Genomic DNA, 17,987 nt, shown 5'->3' with positions numbered 1-17,987 from the left:
TTCGGAATGACCACTTACCTGGCTATAACAACAGTATCTGTCTGTTTTCGGAGAACCTCGATTCTTCCAGTGGAAACAACCAGTTCCCCCACCGTTATTGCAGGTTTATAAAGGTGACAATAGAACTCAGCCTGTGGTGCAAAGTTGATAAATGTTACACTGCTAGTTTGGTTTAAAATTAACCAAAGATACTCATGACTTTTACATTTTGTTTTACGTTATTTATAAATCTATTAGTCCCTTGCATACAAATCATTATAAGACAAAGAAAAAAATAGTTCCATGTACATTTTGTAGGTTCATAGAATAGGATTCTCATATACAACACAATTGAACTCTCATCAAAAGCAACTAAGTTAATTAGCTGGTACAATAGCTCAGTATGTTAAAAGCCTGCTGCAGCAAGCAAATAATCAGCAACATGCAAATTTACATCACTTAAGAACTGAACCTTTCATTCCTCAAAGTCTGATACAATAATTAATAATTGCCATAGTTTTAAAATAATAGCACACAAATATTCTGTGTAAAGCATTTTGATAACGAGCTACACAACTCACAAATTATTTTTAACAAATCAAAGCAGGCTTAGGACATGAAGAATTATCAGGTATCATGCTTTGCAGCACAAAATGTTTTTTCCAGAAAGAAATGTCAGTACCTTTTTCTTGGAAATGTTTAATTTGCTTCCAATACTTTCTGCCATTTTCAGGCGGCTTCCTTGATTTGACAGCATTGCAGTGAAGCAATCCAATGCCTAAAGGATGCAGAAAAAGAATTCGGGGTAAATAATGCCTGTCTGTATAACTATTTTTTCATAACTTGTTATTCCAACCTTGACAGGGACAAAAACACGGCATCTCATTTTTTGACACCAGTAGATACTGTTGGTATCACTGAAACAAAAGGATACATAGATGCATTTTCTTAGGAAAAGACATCAATGTTTCCATTAGTGCTATTTTTCTATGATTCGAAGAGGTATCCCATGAAGTCAGCTAAATAATATTAAGGTTTAGAAACAGGCTGGAATGATTCTTCATTTTTTTATTACCAAACAATAGCTCTAAATAAGACACTGGACCTTGACCTATAAAAAACATTTATCAAACTATTAACAACAAGCCTCCCCAGACCTACAAATAATTCGATAGACTGAGGTGTTTCAGAAGTAACCCAGAAAGCAATACAGCGGTGACAAATTGATCTTGGAAAATTATTTTTCATCATGTCCAGAATAAAGTCAGGGGTATTCGGAGTGCAAGAGAAAAAGGGACGGTTTATACCACTAGTGGGTTTGAAAAGAGCAAATCTGTGCTGTTAGGTGCAATCTGAAAAAGAAAATGGTTACTTAAGAGATGCTTTCAGCTTGAAGACCATGCTGTGCATAATCAAGTCAACCAGTGGGAGGATCAGGATTGTTTATTGTGGTCCTCTTGTTTCTTCTTTCGGCGGCATCCATTATTTGTCGTCCTGTCCATCCCTTTGCAATGTCAGACACCTGCCCCGAAAGACACTCCGAGTTCGCCATCTTCAGATTCTTTATTTCCCCTTTTACTGACTCTTGTCTTTGTTCTGCTTGCTATTTCTTTCCATCTTTTTTACACATCTCCTCAACATAAAAGCTCCTCATTCCTGGGGTGGTGGGAGGGTTATATATAAATCTCAAAAATTCTTCAAGCTGCAAAACTACTCCTACAGATAACCATTTCGTTATGCAGCATGAATCTTTTGTGTATCCACATGCTGTGCTCCAATTATGTACTGTAGTCTCCCCTCCACTGGGTTGAAATTAGTTTATGTTTGCAGACATCAGTTTTAATACACTTTGTCCCACCTGTGCTGCTTTGTTAGCTTGAATATCCACACAAATATTTTGCGACGGTGTGTACAGAAGGTAATGTGGCTACCATACATATGTCATTTATGAAGACATGCACTTCATGCATGCCAGTATTGCCCCCCCTTCTTCCTTATCCAATGTGCTCACTGTTTCTGTACCAGCGCTATTACTGCAGTCTTAACACGTCTGGATTGTTTCAACTATCCATCTTGCGATGGTCCTCTTGGTGACCAGTGAACCCTTCCTTGCTGGTGCATAGGAGAAGAAATAATTGGTTTCCCATCCTGATTTGGCTTATTTACTACAGGTACTACTACTGTACTCTTGACATCCAGCTTAAAAAGGTCTCTTTAAGCATAGGATCTTAGGTTTTGGAACAAGACTGGTAGCTGTATAGCTTGAACCACACAAAAATATAAAATTACTTTTGTCAAAAATTGTGGGTTTATACTCTACCACTCTGTGCTTAATATATGAAAGTTAAGTTCTTGTGTTAAGAGTGCTTGACGGTCACTAACTCTCTACAAGGATGCAATGACAATCAAAAAAGCTATTTTGTGCGTTAGAGATTTGAGCGGCACCCTCGGCATAGGCTCGAAAGGAAGCTTCATGAACTGCATAAGCACCCCTATCAGGATTAAGGTCCGTCGTGGCACTGTCCCATTCAATGTCAACGCCCCACTAAATAAGTAGGTCTACTGTCCTTTAATGGCCTGGCCTCAAGTGACACGCCTGGTGGGTAGGAAGGGTAGTTGTGGAAGGTTGTTTTTGCAGCGGATTAGAATACACATCGTGTTAGAATACACAACATGAACGGTTCGAATACATGGATATTATATGTTGGCATACTTGTACCTCAAATAACCTGAATGTAACTCTCCTAACTAGCAGGGGCGAGATGCCTTGACCCCATTCTTGTTCAATGGATGCAAAATTAATATATTCTGTATTAGCACAAGGTTTCGTTTTCACTGTAGTGTGTGTAACAACCGTGGGGGAGTCGCCCTCTTTACCCCTTCTACACATCACTTGATCACCAACATGTTGAAACATCTTCATATAATGCCTGTTGTGTAGCCTGAGAGGTGCATCTTAAGTGAGACATATGAAGGCCCCTCATCTATCAGGTCAGGATGATATTCAACTACTGTTACATCCTGTGTCCAACTGTCCCTAAGTTCTACCTAGTTACATCAGTGTATGAACCTGATCTTCGTGGTGTAGCATGGTAGGCCTTGAGGCCTCTCTTACAGATTCGATGGCCCTCTGTGAATGCCCCAAGTATCTAAACTTTAAGCTCTCAGGAGCCATGCTGCTAGTATGCAGGTTGCTGGTTCCAGGTGATGTACCTGGCCCCCTTGCATTGTTAAAAAGTCCTGATGAGCTGGCAGTCATCACGGTCTTATGACATTTCCATCAGATCTGAGAACCAGTTTTGTCTTGCCCATCGAGGCACGACCAGGATCAATGTCATGATTATTTGTCTGCACCTGTACCATATACAAATTTCCCAGACCAGTGTATCAACATGCGATGGCTCAGCAATCACTGTTGTGAGTTACCTCGATGCAAACATTTGATTTTAGCCCTGTATTGTAAATATATCTGTAGGAAACTGGGCTTTTGTTGCAGTAAGCCCCCCTCCTCATTTTTGCCCCCTTTTTAGCAACTAAATGCCTATTTTAGACTCTCATAGTGCAGAGGCCTGCTAACCAGACCTCAGAGCCAATGCTCCTTCCCCAAGGTGTTGTCCAATTGTACTACAATTGGTTAAGGACTTTAGCACCCCTGCAAGTCCCTAGTAAATGGTATCCAAGGTACCTAGGGAATGAGTGCTAAAGAGGGTCCCAAAATACTGCAGCATATCTTATACAACTCTAAAGGACCCGCACACAAATTCCACACAGACTGCAATTGCAGGCTGTGTCCCATGGTGCAAACCAGGAGTGAATACATAACATGACACTCCCATGTGTCACACCAAAGTCACTGCATCAAATATATGTATGTCACCCCTACAGCAGACCTTTGAGCCCTAAGGCAGGGTGCATTATATTTTATGTGAGGACATATCTGCATGAGCAGATACGCCCCCATGATGTCTAGTTCTATTTCTGGATATTGCAAGCGGGCAGTGAGGCCATCTTAAGGTATGTATTGGGCACTCGTCAAAACGAGTTCCCCAGCTTCATAACAGATTCTCTAAAACATATAGTGTTGGGTATCAAATACCTTGTATTAATAAACCTGCACGGATTTCAGTGATGGATTTATTAATACATGCACCCAGAGGGTACCTTCGAGGTATCCCCAGAAAACTATCAGCCCTCTAGTGTGCCGACTGACTGGTTCAGTCCAGCCTGCCACCACAGACTAGTTTCTGACCTTCTGAGTCCACACACTCAGGAGGTCAGGAACTATGCCTACTCTGAAGGGAGGAGTTTTACACCTCGTACGGGAAAACTGGTGTAGGAAGCTGGCTCTGTATATGGTATGCCCACTAGGTGGTTATACAGTGCACAGAGTCCAAGGCTTCCGCAGAGGGGTGCAGAGCTCAATATAAAACCCAAAATGCTCTATTAATGATAGTGTGGGCGAGTATCCTTAGGCCTAACACAGAGGAGTGGAAGACATTAATTGCACAATACTGACCAATAATGGACACAGGCCCCAATAAGGAGATCCAGATCAATTTTGGAAAAACATACTTTGTATTTTATTTTAAGTCCAAGATCTTCGCAATAAGGTAAGTACGTTTGCAAATAAGAATACTTTTCACTTTCAAAAGTAGTCACTTAGAATATATTTGAAGCAGTTCCATGTTGTGCTATGGGGAAAACAATAATGCTGTTTAACAGGCAAGTACCACACTTACAAATCCAGTCTTTGGGACCAAAGGTCAGCAAGAAGCAAGGGTTAGGCGAGTACCAAAACTGCATCACCAGCGGCACAGTAGCGCTGGGTCCAGAGGTCAAAGTCTGAGTTCGGGCCAATGAGTTTCAATGGACATCGAGGGTGCCATGGGCCACACTGCTTGCCGGTAAGTGGATTGGTTGCAGGAGCCAAGCTTTGGGCATTAGCACAAGCACAGCAGCACCAAACATACACCACCAGTGGCACAGGGACAGCCAGGAGCAGGGTGCAAAATTAACATTGGGTTCTCACTACTTTTCAATGTAGTTTCTTCTTTTGACAAACAGGCTGCAGGCGTCACCTCGAAGGTTGCAAGAGGGAGACAGACGACAGTTGATATAAGTAGAGATGTAGGTAGTTGCAGGGACACCGTTGGTTCAGCTCACCAAGGACAGGGGCTTTGGATGCAGTGGTGCCTTTCGTAATCTGAGTCTTCTTACCAGAGCCGATCACGGTCAGGAGGAGCCTCTGGATTCAGTCTACAGGCGTCGTCGTAGAGGTCAGGAATGGTTGGCCAATACTGGACTCAGGGTCAGTGTCGTTGGCGAGACTCCACTGGGCAGGTGAGACACTCAGGCCATGGGGTGTACAGTGGGCAGGGATCGTGGCTCCAGCCGGATCCGGAGCCCTTGGAGTCGTTTTCTTCTGGACAGGTACGCTGTCCACAGGAGATTGGAGTCTTTTTCAAAGGAAGCAGTACTCCCAGTGATTTCAGAGGTCGGTGGCTGCAAAACAGGTTGCAGGAACGCAGAAGCTGGAGAAAGGCTGGTAGGGCTGGGGCCAAGGCAGTCATCAGCTTCAGTCTTCTCTGCAGGGATGTATTTTCTTCTTAGGTCGTCACAGATCTAGTTTTATGGTCTGGGGGAGCCACCTAAATACTGAATTTTTAGGGCATTTAGGGGAAGTATCAGGTAGGGCCAATGGGCATTATACTTAGGGTGCCTACACCCTCTATTATGCCAATGTCCTTTGGAAGGGGGCATAGACCCAGATTGGAGGAGTCTCCCCATCTTCAAGATGACGGGAACTGAAAAATGTGTTTCGCCTCGCTTTCCCCATCTGAGGGGAGAAGTTGGCTGATGTGGGCACACCTCCTATTCTTTCAAGTTATCCCTACGCATTTCCTGCCATAAGTGGGGGTGTAAACCAGGGGCTGCCATCAGCTGCTAGCAGAGGCTTGAGGGGGGGAGGGGGTTGCATTACAAATGCGAAAGGTGTTTGAAGCTTCCCCTTCGAGCACTGGCCCATCCTTTGGGGAGGAGGTGGGCCAGCTCTGCCCAGGATGTGAATTGTTTCTGGTCCTAGAGAGCAGGGGCGCTCTACTCATGAGTCCAGAAACGCATCTGGTGGTGGTTGGCTGTCTACAGCTGGTCAGAGACAGCACCAGGGTTGCTAGGTTTCAGGGGGCACCTCTGTGTTACCCTCTGAGTACATGGTACAATAAATCTCACACTTTCATCAGTGTGGATTTATTGAGAAGGGTAGTTTGGTACCGGTCATGAACTACACGTCCCATGGGCTAGAACGGACAACACAGGTGAATGGTGGTGTGTACCTCACACAAGGGGTCCTTTCCTCTTTCCACAGCGGATCATTCATCGGACTGGACTAAGTCTAGAAGCCCCATACCAGGGATGCAGCCTCCTTTTCCCCCCCCGACATGGCTCCTTTTAACTGGGAACTCTCGCCAGAAGACTCTGCCCCAGGACCCTTCGTCACAGACAAGGAACCAATGACTGTAGAAAGAAGCCCCTCGTCAGGAAGTCAAAGGATGGAATAAGGAAGAGGCCTGTGTGTGGAAGACGCCGACCAAGCAACTACTGAGGAGGGGACGGAGACTCCGGCACGGAAACTCCGCTGTTGGTCTTGAAGGCGAGACCCGAAGGTCCAAAAAAAAAACCAGAAGGGCAAGTAGGCCAACGTTCCTACGCATCGCCCCGCCATGCTCCTGGAGGAGTGTGGCTCACACAGATACATGAGCAGCTCTCAGGGTGGGCCTGGAGGAGATAGAAAGTCAGCGTCAGAGGGCAATCATTAACCACCTCTGCCTCTCCTACCCCCTCCCCTCACAATCGCACGTCCCTAGCCCCCAGGTCCACAGCACTTGGTGAACCCACACTCCCTTACCCAGAGGAGATAACCTCCGATAATATCTCTCACCAAATACTGCTCTTCTTTTTCCTGGAGGACAACCGAAACCCCAAGCCCAGAAAAAGGAAGAGAACGAAACCCGGACCCTAAGAGATGTACCGAAGACGGATAAGGCACATTATCCATCTCAAACCCTGGAATTTATTACCCGCTGTGTATATAAAGAAATAAAAGAAACCCAACTCTGCTCTGGTGTGGAACTCGATCCTTTCAAAACCTCACAGTACCAGAACACTCCTTTGCTCAGTGAAGTTGTGGAACTTGAGTCGTCAAGTTTCCAGCCCAGGTACTCTCTATGGCTTTACAGGCACTTACAATATTAAGGAATGGACTCTAATATTGTAGGGGCAGATCCGCCCTCACCTGTGGTATAGTGCACCCTGCCTTAGGGCTGTGAGGCCTGCTAGAAGGGTGACTTATCTATTCCTTCAGGCAGTGATGAGTGGCATGGCACCCAGACAGAGTACCAGGTCCACTGTCATTTTCTATCTCACACGAACATGCAATCTGAAAGGGCAGTGACATGGACCCAGTGATGGGGGCTCCAGGAGAACCTCTCCAGCTCCCAGGCCCTAGGTACCCCGGGTACAATTCATTAGAAACTTACAAGGGGAAGTACCACCAATTGTGTAGTTGTTTTGGGGAAGAAGCACTGGCACAGGAGACTGGGTTGGCAGGGACCCCGTGCACTACAATTGAAACCACAAAAAACAGGAAAAAAGTGGGGGCTAACCATGTAAAAAGAGGCACTTTCTCAAAACTGGTAAATTAGCATTCCAAGGCAGGGAGCTTCAAAGAGCCGACTGCCTTTGGAATACAAATCTGGCTTCCCTCAGAGGTGAGGGAGTGCCAACCTCTGACCAGGGCTCATTTGGTGCCAGGACAGGAGAGACAATTAGTAGTCAGAGAGATGTATCCACCCCCAAGGTGGGCTACCTGATGTGGATATGACATTTAAAAGTCTGCCATCAGGGGAGGAGCCAAGACGGCGACCAAGATGGCCGCCTAGGCGCCCGGCTCCGCCGCTCGCCCTCGCCTTCCCTACCATCCTGTCATTAATCCTGCATTTCAACCGCACCCCCATACAGCTGAGACGATGCAACGCCTGGCCGTGTAGCTCCGGGTTGGCGGCCGCCCCGGACGGCGGAGAAACGTCGTCGCGAAGATTGCGGCCTGAGTCGGTGATAAGCCGGGACCTCGAGTGGTGGTGCGGCCGGCGAGGAGGCGACCGGAAGCAGCCCTGGCCGGACACTGAGAGCCGGTGATCCTGGTTGGTAATCATTGCTCGCTGGACTGAAGGGCGGACACAGGCTAATCACGGCGCAATAACCCAGAGCCTTGCCGCTCCCATTTTGCTGACTCCCTCTGAAGTGGCTGTCCCGGGGGTCGACGATAGGCCCTCTGCCCGCACCGGACTTTCTTGTGGGCTGACCGGGGGTGACCTGGCCCTCGGAGTGACCGCTCGCCAGCTGTAGCGGGTGTTGCAGTGTGTTCCTTCTCCTGGACGCGGTCTGCACGGGATGGGTGGTGAGGCACGATTGGTTGCTTTTACTGTGCTCCGCCATAACCCACCCATCCGCCACTAGCACGTAATTGTATCCTGTCTGCCTAGTACGGTGTGCTATACCTCGTCCGAGGGCTCCCCAGGGACAATGAGAGCGGCTTCTACCGGCGGAGCAGACATGGAGCTCACGCTGAGGGATGTCCTCTTGGCTCTTAAAGACTTTCACTCCTCCCTGGACCGCCGCTGGCTGCCTATCCACGACTCGTTGGTGGCCACTGCTCCTGAGATGAGACCTGGGGGAGCAGATGGGGATATCCTGGATCTGGCACGCGGCTGTGCCCAATCCTTAGACACCGATGACTCCCAGGGGCACACAGTGTTTGATGCTGAGACTGATGGACTTATCGGCCGGATTTGCGCAACTACTACCTTTTCTGTTCTAACAACTATTGTGCCGTCTATCACACACCAACGCCGTAAGCCTTCAATGATGGAAAGCGTAACCTGGAGTGGAGGGGATGACAATTTGCTGCTGCCTTTGCTGAGCGCCTGGGTGGCTCTCGCGGGGCAGGTTTGTTCATTGGGCTTCTCTGCCTACGGAACTATCGGATTGGGGAGTTTGTTTACTTCTGTTCGAACTGGCCAGGGCTGAGTATTGACTGCTTATTATACTGTATGGATGGTCCCGGTGGAGACACAGGACTCTGCTTGCTATTGTGATTTTTGGGGGGGTTGAGCTGGACGTACAATGATGCCCGCTTTCCATCTCGGTGGGCTCGTATCTATTTTTCTGGGACGCGGTGGAGTGGGGGGGGGGCGTGATTGGGGGCTGGCGCGAGGGCCCTCCTCCTTTTCCTATCTTCGGGGTTTCTTTTGCTGGGACGACAGGCATGCCTATGGGGGGGGGGGGGGGGGGTGGCCGTAGCCTTCCGCTGGTATGCAGGGTGGGGGGCTGGGGGATGGGGCTAGGTTTTTGTTCCTTTTTTGTTTCTATGGCCTTTCTCTTTTTTTCTCTTTTCTATCTCTTACTTTCTTACATATTTCAGTTCGGACGGGGGGGTCGGGTTTTGTTCTTATTGGGAAGACTTTTGCAATTGGTGCTTCTGTTTCCTCGCACTGTTTCCTGATTTTATGATTAGGGACTCGATCTTAATACATATTTATTGATTGCTTACATATCCTGTTTTTTACTTCCCACCTATGCTTCCATTGTAGGCAACTATCCTATTGCACGTTTTATCCCATGTACGACTTGTTTTATTGTATGTCACTAGATCCTTCTATCCCTACCATAGAATTGAACCCTCTCTAATCCTGATATATCGTGGACAAGTTTGGATGTAGCTCCTCGTATGAGATACCGATTGGGCGGGCACTGACTGGCGCGCACTGTAACTCCACGCTTGCCTATCCGGTTTGTAATATCTCGCGCCAGTCCCCAGATTATTGTTGTTCCCTTAGTGGATATCCTTTCGAATGGCTCGCCCTTTCGGCTACACGGTCTGCATATTTGACACTTGACTCAATTGTTTCATATTATAAAATTGAAACCTTTTTTGTATCCTACTACACCGTAGATGCATGTGCCTACGAATGCTGTTCTGCATATCAACTACATCTTTGAGATACGAAAGTTGAATCGTGTAATAATTTGTTGCTATGTTTTCAATCTGTCTAGCGGCCGGCCATGGCGGTTGTGGGCCCATGATTGTCTTTGACTAACTTGACAATAAAGGTTTTTCAAAAAAAAAAAAAAGTCTGCCATCTTGGTGAAAGCAGAATTAGGAACTCTGGGACAGGGGTATGCCCACTCCCCTCATGAAATCATATAGGGTGCATAGTGACCCCAGTGGTAAGTGGCCCATTAGCTACTACCTTACATTACCCTAACACCCTTAAATCTAGTATTTAGGGGAGTTCCTGGCATCAGGAAGGAAAATGCTACTTACCAGTATGCACCTGTTCTTAGCATGTAGGGCTGCAGAACCACACACTATTGCATTAGATCACCATCTGGTGGTGGGCCCGGATGATTACACTCTTTTGTTGTCTTGGAAGAGTCTTTGTCTGTTGGATGACTCCTCCCTTAGATCGTAGTGCGCATGGGCATCGACTACATCTTCAGATTGTTTTCGCCATTGGGCAAATGATGGAGTTGTACGAGTACATACAAAGATGACCATGTGTTGTGTATCTAAATAAGATCATACTGGAACAGATACAGGTAGGCGGGGAGGCGGGTGGGCATGTGTGGTTCTGCAGCCCTACATGCCAAGAACAGATGCATACTGGTAAGTAGAATTTTCCGTTCGAGGCATATGGGCTGCAGACCACACACTATCGCATAGATTGCACAGCAGTTTTTCCCTTAGCCGTCACCACCCGCATCTGTTGCAGTAGTTTGAAATAATGTTTGGAGTACAGCCTGGCCCACACTTGCTTGTTGTTTTGCCTGCACATCTACACAGTAGTGTTTTGTAAATGTGTCCGGAGTAGATCATGTAGCTGCTTTACAGATGTCATCTAATGGTATATTTCCTAGGAATGCCATAGATGCCCCTAATTTACGGGTAGAAAGAGCCATAGGGGGAATGGACAGAGTGCGTTTTGCTTTTTGGTAACAAATCTGAATGCACTTAACAATCCATCTTGCAATGCCGGATTTTGAAATAGGATTTCCCTTATGTGGAGGAGTAAAGGACACAAACAGTTGTTTAGTTTTACGAAAAGGTTTCGTCCTATCAATGTAGTATAGAAGCGCTCTTTTTACATCTAATGTATGTAGAGCTCTTTCTGCAACTGTTTGTGGTTGAGGAAAAAATACTGGCAACTCAATAGATTGGTTGAAGTGGAAAGGTGAAATGGCCTTTGGCAGAAACGTTGGATTTGTTTTAAGAACCACTTTATTGTGATGAAGTTGTATAAATGGTTCTTGAATTGTTAATGCTTGGATCTCACTTACTCTTCTAAGTGAAGTAACAGCTACTAAAAATGCAACTTTCCATGTAAGGATCTGTAATTCACACTTATGCAATGGTTCGAAAGGAGGACCCATAAGTCTTGTGAGAACAACATTTAAATTCCACACTGGAGAGGGTGGTATTCTAGGAGGAATTATTCTTTTGAGTCCTTCCATAAACGCTTTGATTGCAGGTACTCTAAACAATGACAAATGTTGTCTGTTTTGAAGATATGCTGCTATAGCAGCAAGATGTAACCTGCTTGAGGAATACGCCAAGTTAGATTTTTGCAGATGTAACCGGTAGCATATGAGGTTTTGTATGGAAACATCTAAGGGATTGAAGGTTATTTGTACAATATACAACAAACCTTTTTCACTTTGCTGCATAACATGCTCTAGAGGTAGAGCGTCTTGCTTCTTTTATGACATTCCTACAATCCGGTGGTAAATTTAGATATCCAAATTCTAAGACCCCAGGAGCCAAATCGCTAGATTGAGCTGCATTGGGTCTGGATGCATAATCTCTCCATGGTTCTGTGTCAATAGATGTGGGGAGAGTTTTAGTTTGTGGTGTGGTACTACTGAGAGCTCTAGCAGCGTGGTTTACCAGGGTTGTCTCGCCCACGTTGGTGCTATGAGAATCAATGTGAGAGAATGCTGCTGTAGCTTGCGTACCACTAATGGAATTAGTGGGAGAGGTGGAAAAGCGTACGCAAATTTGTTTGACCAGTTCATCCATACCGCATTGCCTTTGGATAATGGGTGTGGCTATCTGGCGGCAAAGCTTGGGCTTTTGGAGTTGCGGTTAGTAGCAAACAGATCTATCTCTGGTTGACCCCACTTTTGAAAAAATGGCTGAAGAACTTGAAGATGAAGTTCCCATTCGTGTATCTGTTGTCTCTGACGACTTAACAGATCTGCAAGTGAACTCCTGGTAGATGTTCTGCTAATAGAAAAATTTGTCTGAGGAATGGCCCACCTACACATGCTCTGCGCCAGCCGGGAGAGCTGTAGGGAGTGTGTTCCTCCATGTTTTTGAATGTAATACATTGCTGTCACGTTGTCCGTCCGGACTAGTACAGCTTTGTTTGATAGGTAATGCTGAAACTATTCTAGAGCTAGAAAAATCGCTAGTAACTCCAGATGATTTATGTGGAGTAGTTTTTGTTGCATTGTCCATGTACCTTGTACTGTGTGATTTTGTAAATGCACTCCCCATCCTGTGAGAGATGAGTCTGTTGTTAGTATTTGTGGAACAGGCTCTATAAACGGCCGGCCCTTGGAAAGGTTTTTGGTGTTCCACCATTGCAGAGAGCGATATGTCCGGTCATCTACCACCACCAGATCTGTTATTTGTTGCAGAGCCTGATTCCACCGACTTGCCAAGCACTCTTGTATGGGGCGCATTTCTAGTCGTGCATATGGTACTATGAAAATGCAAGATGCCATCATTCCTATTAGTTGCATGAACACTCGAGCTGGTAGTGAGTGTTGTGGCTGGAATCTTTTGATAAGATCCTGCATAGTTTTTATTCTTGTTGGGTGGGGGTACGCTATTGCTTTGGAGGTATCTATTGTAGCACCTAGATACTGCTGAGACAGGGATGGTTGGAGATGGGACTTCTTTTGATTTACTGTGAATCCCAGTTTGTGTAGCAGGCATATTGTTTGATGCGTGTGCTGTACACATTGGTTGTATGACTTGGATTGTACTAGCCAGTCATCCAGGTATGGAAAGACATGAATGTTGTCCCTTAAGTGTGCTGCTACTACTGCTAGACACTTTGTGAACACTCGAGGTGCTGTAGTTACTCCGAAAGGGAGTACCTTGAATTGGTAGTGTTGACCTTCTAGAATGAACCACGGGTACTTTCTGTGCCCTTGATGTATGGGAATGTGGAAGTAGGCGTCCTTGAGATCTAATGTGGCAAGGAAGTCTCCCTTCTTTAGCAATGTTAGAACCTGTTGCAGTATGACCATATGAAAGTGGTCTGATTGTATGTACAGGTTTAGGGGCTTTAGATCTAAAATAGGTCGGAGGGATCCGTACTTTTTGGGTATGAGAAATAAACTGTGTTTTGATGTTGTTTTGGGAATGGTTCTATTGCATTCTTTTGCAGTAGAGATTCCACCTCTTGTCTTAGCAGTATGAGGTGTTCTTGTGACATGGGACGTTGTCTTGGTGGTATTGTTGGGGGAGTGGAAGTGAGCTCCCGGCAATAAGCCGACTGAATTATTTGTCTTACCCACCTGTCTGTGGTGATGGAGTTCCAGAAAGGTAGGAACTGTTGTAACCTCCCCTCGACAGGAGTGGAATGGTCTGGAGGGGATGAAAGGGAAGTCACTGTTTGGGAGTAGAGGTGTAGCGATTGTGGTTTCCTCTACCTCTGCCCTTGTTGTTGTTTCCTCTATAATATCCTTTACTAGGCGAGGTTTGGTTGGGCGCTTTGTAAGAAGAGGAGGTATTGTCGAATTGGAAACCCTTAGAGGCGCCCCTATATGAGGAGCGATGAAAGGAAGGTCTATGGGCTTGTGTTTGTAAAGCTCCCATGGATTTTGCCGTGTCTATCTTTTTTCATCTTTTCTAGTGCACTATCGACTGATGGACCGAAAAGATGTTGGTCAAATGGCTGGTTTAAGATACTGGCTTGTACTTATGGTTTAAACCCAGAGATGCGTAACCATGCATGTCTACGCAACAATACCCCTGTATTTATTGCTCTAGAGGCTGTGTCTGCTGTGTCTAGTGCACATCTTATGGAGGTATTTGTAATAACCTTGCCTTCCTGTATTAGGTCAAAAGCCCTGGTTTTATATTGTTCTGGGAAGTGTTGCATGAGTGAGTCTAACTTATCATAATGAGCTCTATCATATCTTGCTAACAAAGCTTGAGTGTTAGCAATCCTCCAGACATTGGCTTCTTGTGAAATGGGGTGATTTCCTGAAGCATCTAAAAGCTTAGACTATTTGTCAGGGGGTGGAGCATCCCCTGTGGTCTGCGAGTTAGCTCTTTTTCTCGCATTTGACACTACTAGTGAGTCCAATGGCAACTGTCCTTTAATGTATGCTCGATCAGTTGGAGCCGCTTTGTACTTTTCTAGTCTGGGGTTAAATACCTTTGCTCTAACTGGGTCTTTAAATATTTCATGTGCATGTCTTACCACTCCACTAAGTATTGGAAGTGTGGTTGTGGTCTTATGTGACGACATTAGTGTGTCCATTAGGAAGTCTTCTTCCACTGTGTCTGTGTGTAAGTCTACTCCATGGAAAGTGGCTGCTCTATGAATAAGCTGCGTAAACCGAATAGTGTCATCTGGGGGAGATGGTCTAGGCGGGAATACATCATCTTGTGGCAGATCTGGTGCATCTGGTGCATTATGATCTTCCCATGGGTCACCTGATGGCCCAGGAAATATCATCTGGGTCATTGATGTCGTCCATGTGATGTTCACTCTTTACTTCTTGTGAGTAGCTATCGCCATCATCTTCATCTTGTGATATAATACTATGTGTACTAGATGGTGAATGTACAAGAGAAATATCTACTGGTATTTCTACTTCTGGTGAAGGAATCCTTATGGGTGAAGTTTGAACATGCTTTTTTAGAGGAACTGGCGGTGGTTTAGGATAGTCCATTTTCCTCTTTTCAGGCATTGAAGTTGTATGTCCAGTCTTTAGATTAATATGAAGAGTCGTTTGCTTTGGATCAGGTTTAAAAAGCTCTACTACTGGAAAATTCTTTTTCGGCACCGATTTATCCGGTTTGGGGACGAAATGCTTAGCTTTAACAGGGTCTATTGTCTTTGGAGCAGGTTTTGGTTTCGAAGACTTTTTCTTAGAATCCGTGCTCTTTGGATCCAGAGTTTTTGTTCCTTGAGTTGTATGATGTAGGAGATGGGCTACCCATCCTGTGAGAGATGCGTCTGCAGTTAGCACTATTTGTGGAACAGGTTCGAGGAACGGCCGTCCCTTTGTCAAGTTTTTGGTGTTCCACCACTGCAGAGAGCGATGTGTGCGGCTGTCTACCAACACCAGGTCTGTTAGTTGCCCTTGAGTCTGGTTCCACTGTTGGGCTAGACATTCCTGTAACGTACGCATATGCAGTCTTGCATATGGTACTATGAAGATGCAAGATGCCATCATGCCTATTAGTCTCATGAAAACTCTGGCTTGGAGAGAGTGTTGATGTTGGAAACTTGTGACTAAGGCCTGAATGCTCTGTATCCTCGCTGGACTGGGATACGCTAGAGCTGTAGACGTGTTTATTGTAGCCCCTAGATACTAATGTGTATGCGAGGGTTGCAGGTGCGACTTGGTGTAGTTTATTGTAAACCCTAAGTCGTGCAATATTTGAATTGTCTGATGTGTGTGTCGAACACACTGATGGAATTACTTGGCTTTTATGAGCCAATCGTCTAGATAAGGGAAGACATGTATTTGTTGTCTCTTGAGATGTGCTGCTACTACTGCTAGGCACTTTGTGGATACTCTTGGTGCTGTTGTAACTCCGAATGGAAGGACTTTGAATTGATAATGTTGTCCTTCCAGAACAAACCTTAGATACTTCCTGTGAGCAGGATGTATCGGAATGTGGAAGTAGGCGTCCATTAAATCTAGTGATGTAAGAAAATTGCCTTGATGCAGCAGTGGAAGCACTTGTAAAGTGATCATATGAAAATGATCTGATTGAGGGGCCTGAGGTCGAGAATTGGTCTTAGTGTCCCGTCCTTCTTGGGTATTAGAAAATACAGCGAGTAAACCCCTGTTCCTTGGTGTTGTAAAGGAACTACTTCTATTGCGTCCTTTTGAAGAAGTGACAGGACTTCTTGTTTGAGCAGAGTAAGATGCTCTGCAGAAATTGGATGCTGCTTGGGTGGTATGTATGGAGGTGTTGCTGTAAGTTCGAGGAAGTAGCCATACTGGATAATTTGACCTACCCACTTGTCTGTTGTAATGCAATTCCAGACATGTAGGAACTGTGTTAATCTGCCCCCCACAGTAGTGGAATGCTGTTGGTGAAGCAGAGAAAAGTCACTGTTTTGTGGTGGAAGAAGTTAGATTATTGTTGTTACCCCGACCTCTTCCTTTGTTGTGGTTTCCTCTGCATCCTGCTCTAAAATAACCCTTGTTAGAGGCTGTTTGTGTGTTAGATTTGAAGTATGTTGTATTGTCTGCTCCATTCTGCTTGGAGCCTTCTCTGTAGAAGGAGCGAAGAAAGGAACTTCTAGCCTGTGTGGACTTTAAAGCTCCCATAGATTTGGCAGTCTCTGTATCCTTCATTTTTTCAAGTGCTGTGTCTACCTCTGGTCCAAACAATTGATTTTGATTAAATGGTTGATTTAAAATGGAAGTTTGCACTTCCTCTTTAAATCCTGAAATGCGTAGGCACACGTGTCTTCTAAGTAGGGCATTAGTGTTCACAGCTCTAGACGCAGTGTCTGCCACATCAAGTGCGCACTTGATTGAGGCATTGGAAATTAGCTTGCCTTCTTGTATAAGGTTGTTAGCCTGCGTTTTATATTGGTCAGGTAGATGTTCTAATAGTTTCTCTAACTGATCATAATGAGCCCGGTCATATCTTGAAAGGAGGGCTTGTGTGTTAGCTATACGCCATATGTTAGTAGGTTGCGCAGCTATTCTTTTGCCTGAGGCATCTATTACTTTAGATTCTTTGTCAGGTGGGGGTGCTTCACCTGACGTCTGAGTTTGCACTTTTCCTAGCATTTGATACAACTAGTAAATCTAATGGTAGTTGTCCTTTAATGTAGGCTGGATCGTCAGGTGCAGGTCTATATTTGTAGGGTTTAGGATCCTAGTACGTAGAGGGTCTTTAAATACCTCTGAAGCATGTTTGATGACCCCTTTAATCATAGGAAGAATTTGAACAGACCTTTGCAATTGTTCAAATGTGTCTAATAGAAAATCCTCCTCTGCCTCATCAGAGTGCATAGTGACCCCATGTTAAACGGCAGCTCTGTTCAATAGGTGCCAAAACCAATGTTAGCTTCTGGCGGAGAAGGTTTTGATGGGTATGACTGTGGGTCAGGAATATCCGGTACATCCCTTGGGTTTGGGTACTCCCAGTCTGGATCGTCTAAAGGGTATGGGAAAGGCTCATCTGGGTCTACCCCTCTCCCTAGGCTATACTCATCATCGTTTTGAGGTGAGTGTGAAGACAGAGTAGGAGAATGTGGAGGAAAAATCTGTGGTTAAATGAGGAACAGGGGATGAAGGAGAAGTAAGTATAGAAGAAGAAGGGTGCATAGGAGGTGTGGCAGAGTGCTTCTTCTTGGCAGGTACTACAGGTGTGGATGTTGTATCTGCATTCCTCTTCTTGTGTGGTATAGTGGATACAGAACCTGTTTTTGGGTCAATGTAGATCTTTTGCAGAGGATCTGGTTGGAAAAGTTCTTCTCCTTGTGGAACCTTTGTTGGCGCAGTATTTTTCGGTTCCGGACGAGGTTGCTGCTTGTCTTTAGCCTTAGGAGGTGTTACATTGTCCTTTTGCGTAGTTTTCGGCACCGAAGGTGTTGTTTTCGGTGTCGTAGGCTGTTTGAGGGCTTGGGCGCATCGGAATCAGGCCTTGTCGGTTTCGGTACCGAAGACGATGTCTT

The 17,987-nt window shown here is 45.5% G+C and overlaps 1 protein-coding gene across 1 annotated transcript in view; it reads right to left on the bottom strand.

Moving 5' to 3' along the window:
* The window catches only part of MDN1 (midasin AAA ATPase 1), a 2,221,312-nt gene that overhangs the window by 2,073,720 nt on the left and 129,605 nt on the right, over nucleotides 1-17,987 (bottom strand). The window contains exons 12-13 of the mRNA XM_078648266.1: nucleotides 662-757; nucleotides 19-131 (exon numbers count right to left, since the gene is read on the bottom strand). Coding sequence (XP_078504392.1) covers nucleotides 19-131; nucleotides 662-757 — 209 coding nt within the window. The remainder of the gene's footprint in view (nucleotides 1-18; nucleotides 132-661; nucleotides 758-17,987) is intronic.

This window comes from Lissotriton helveticus, chromosome 6 (assembly GCF_964261635.1).
Source record: "Lissotriton helveticus chromosome 6, aLisHel1.1, whole genome shotgun sequence".
Taxonomy (NCBI): domain Eukaryota; kingdom Metazoa; phylum Chordata; class Amphibia; order Caudata; family Salamandridae; genus Lissotriton; species Lissotriton helveticus.
This window is presented reverse-complemented; position numbering and strand designations above follow the sequence as displayed.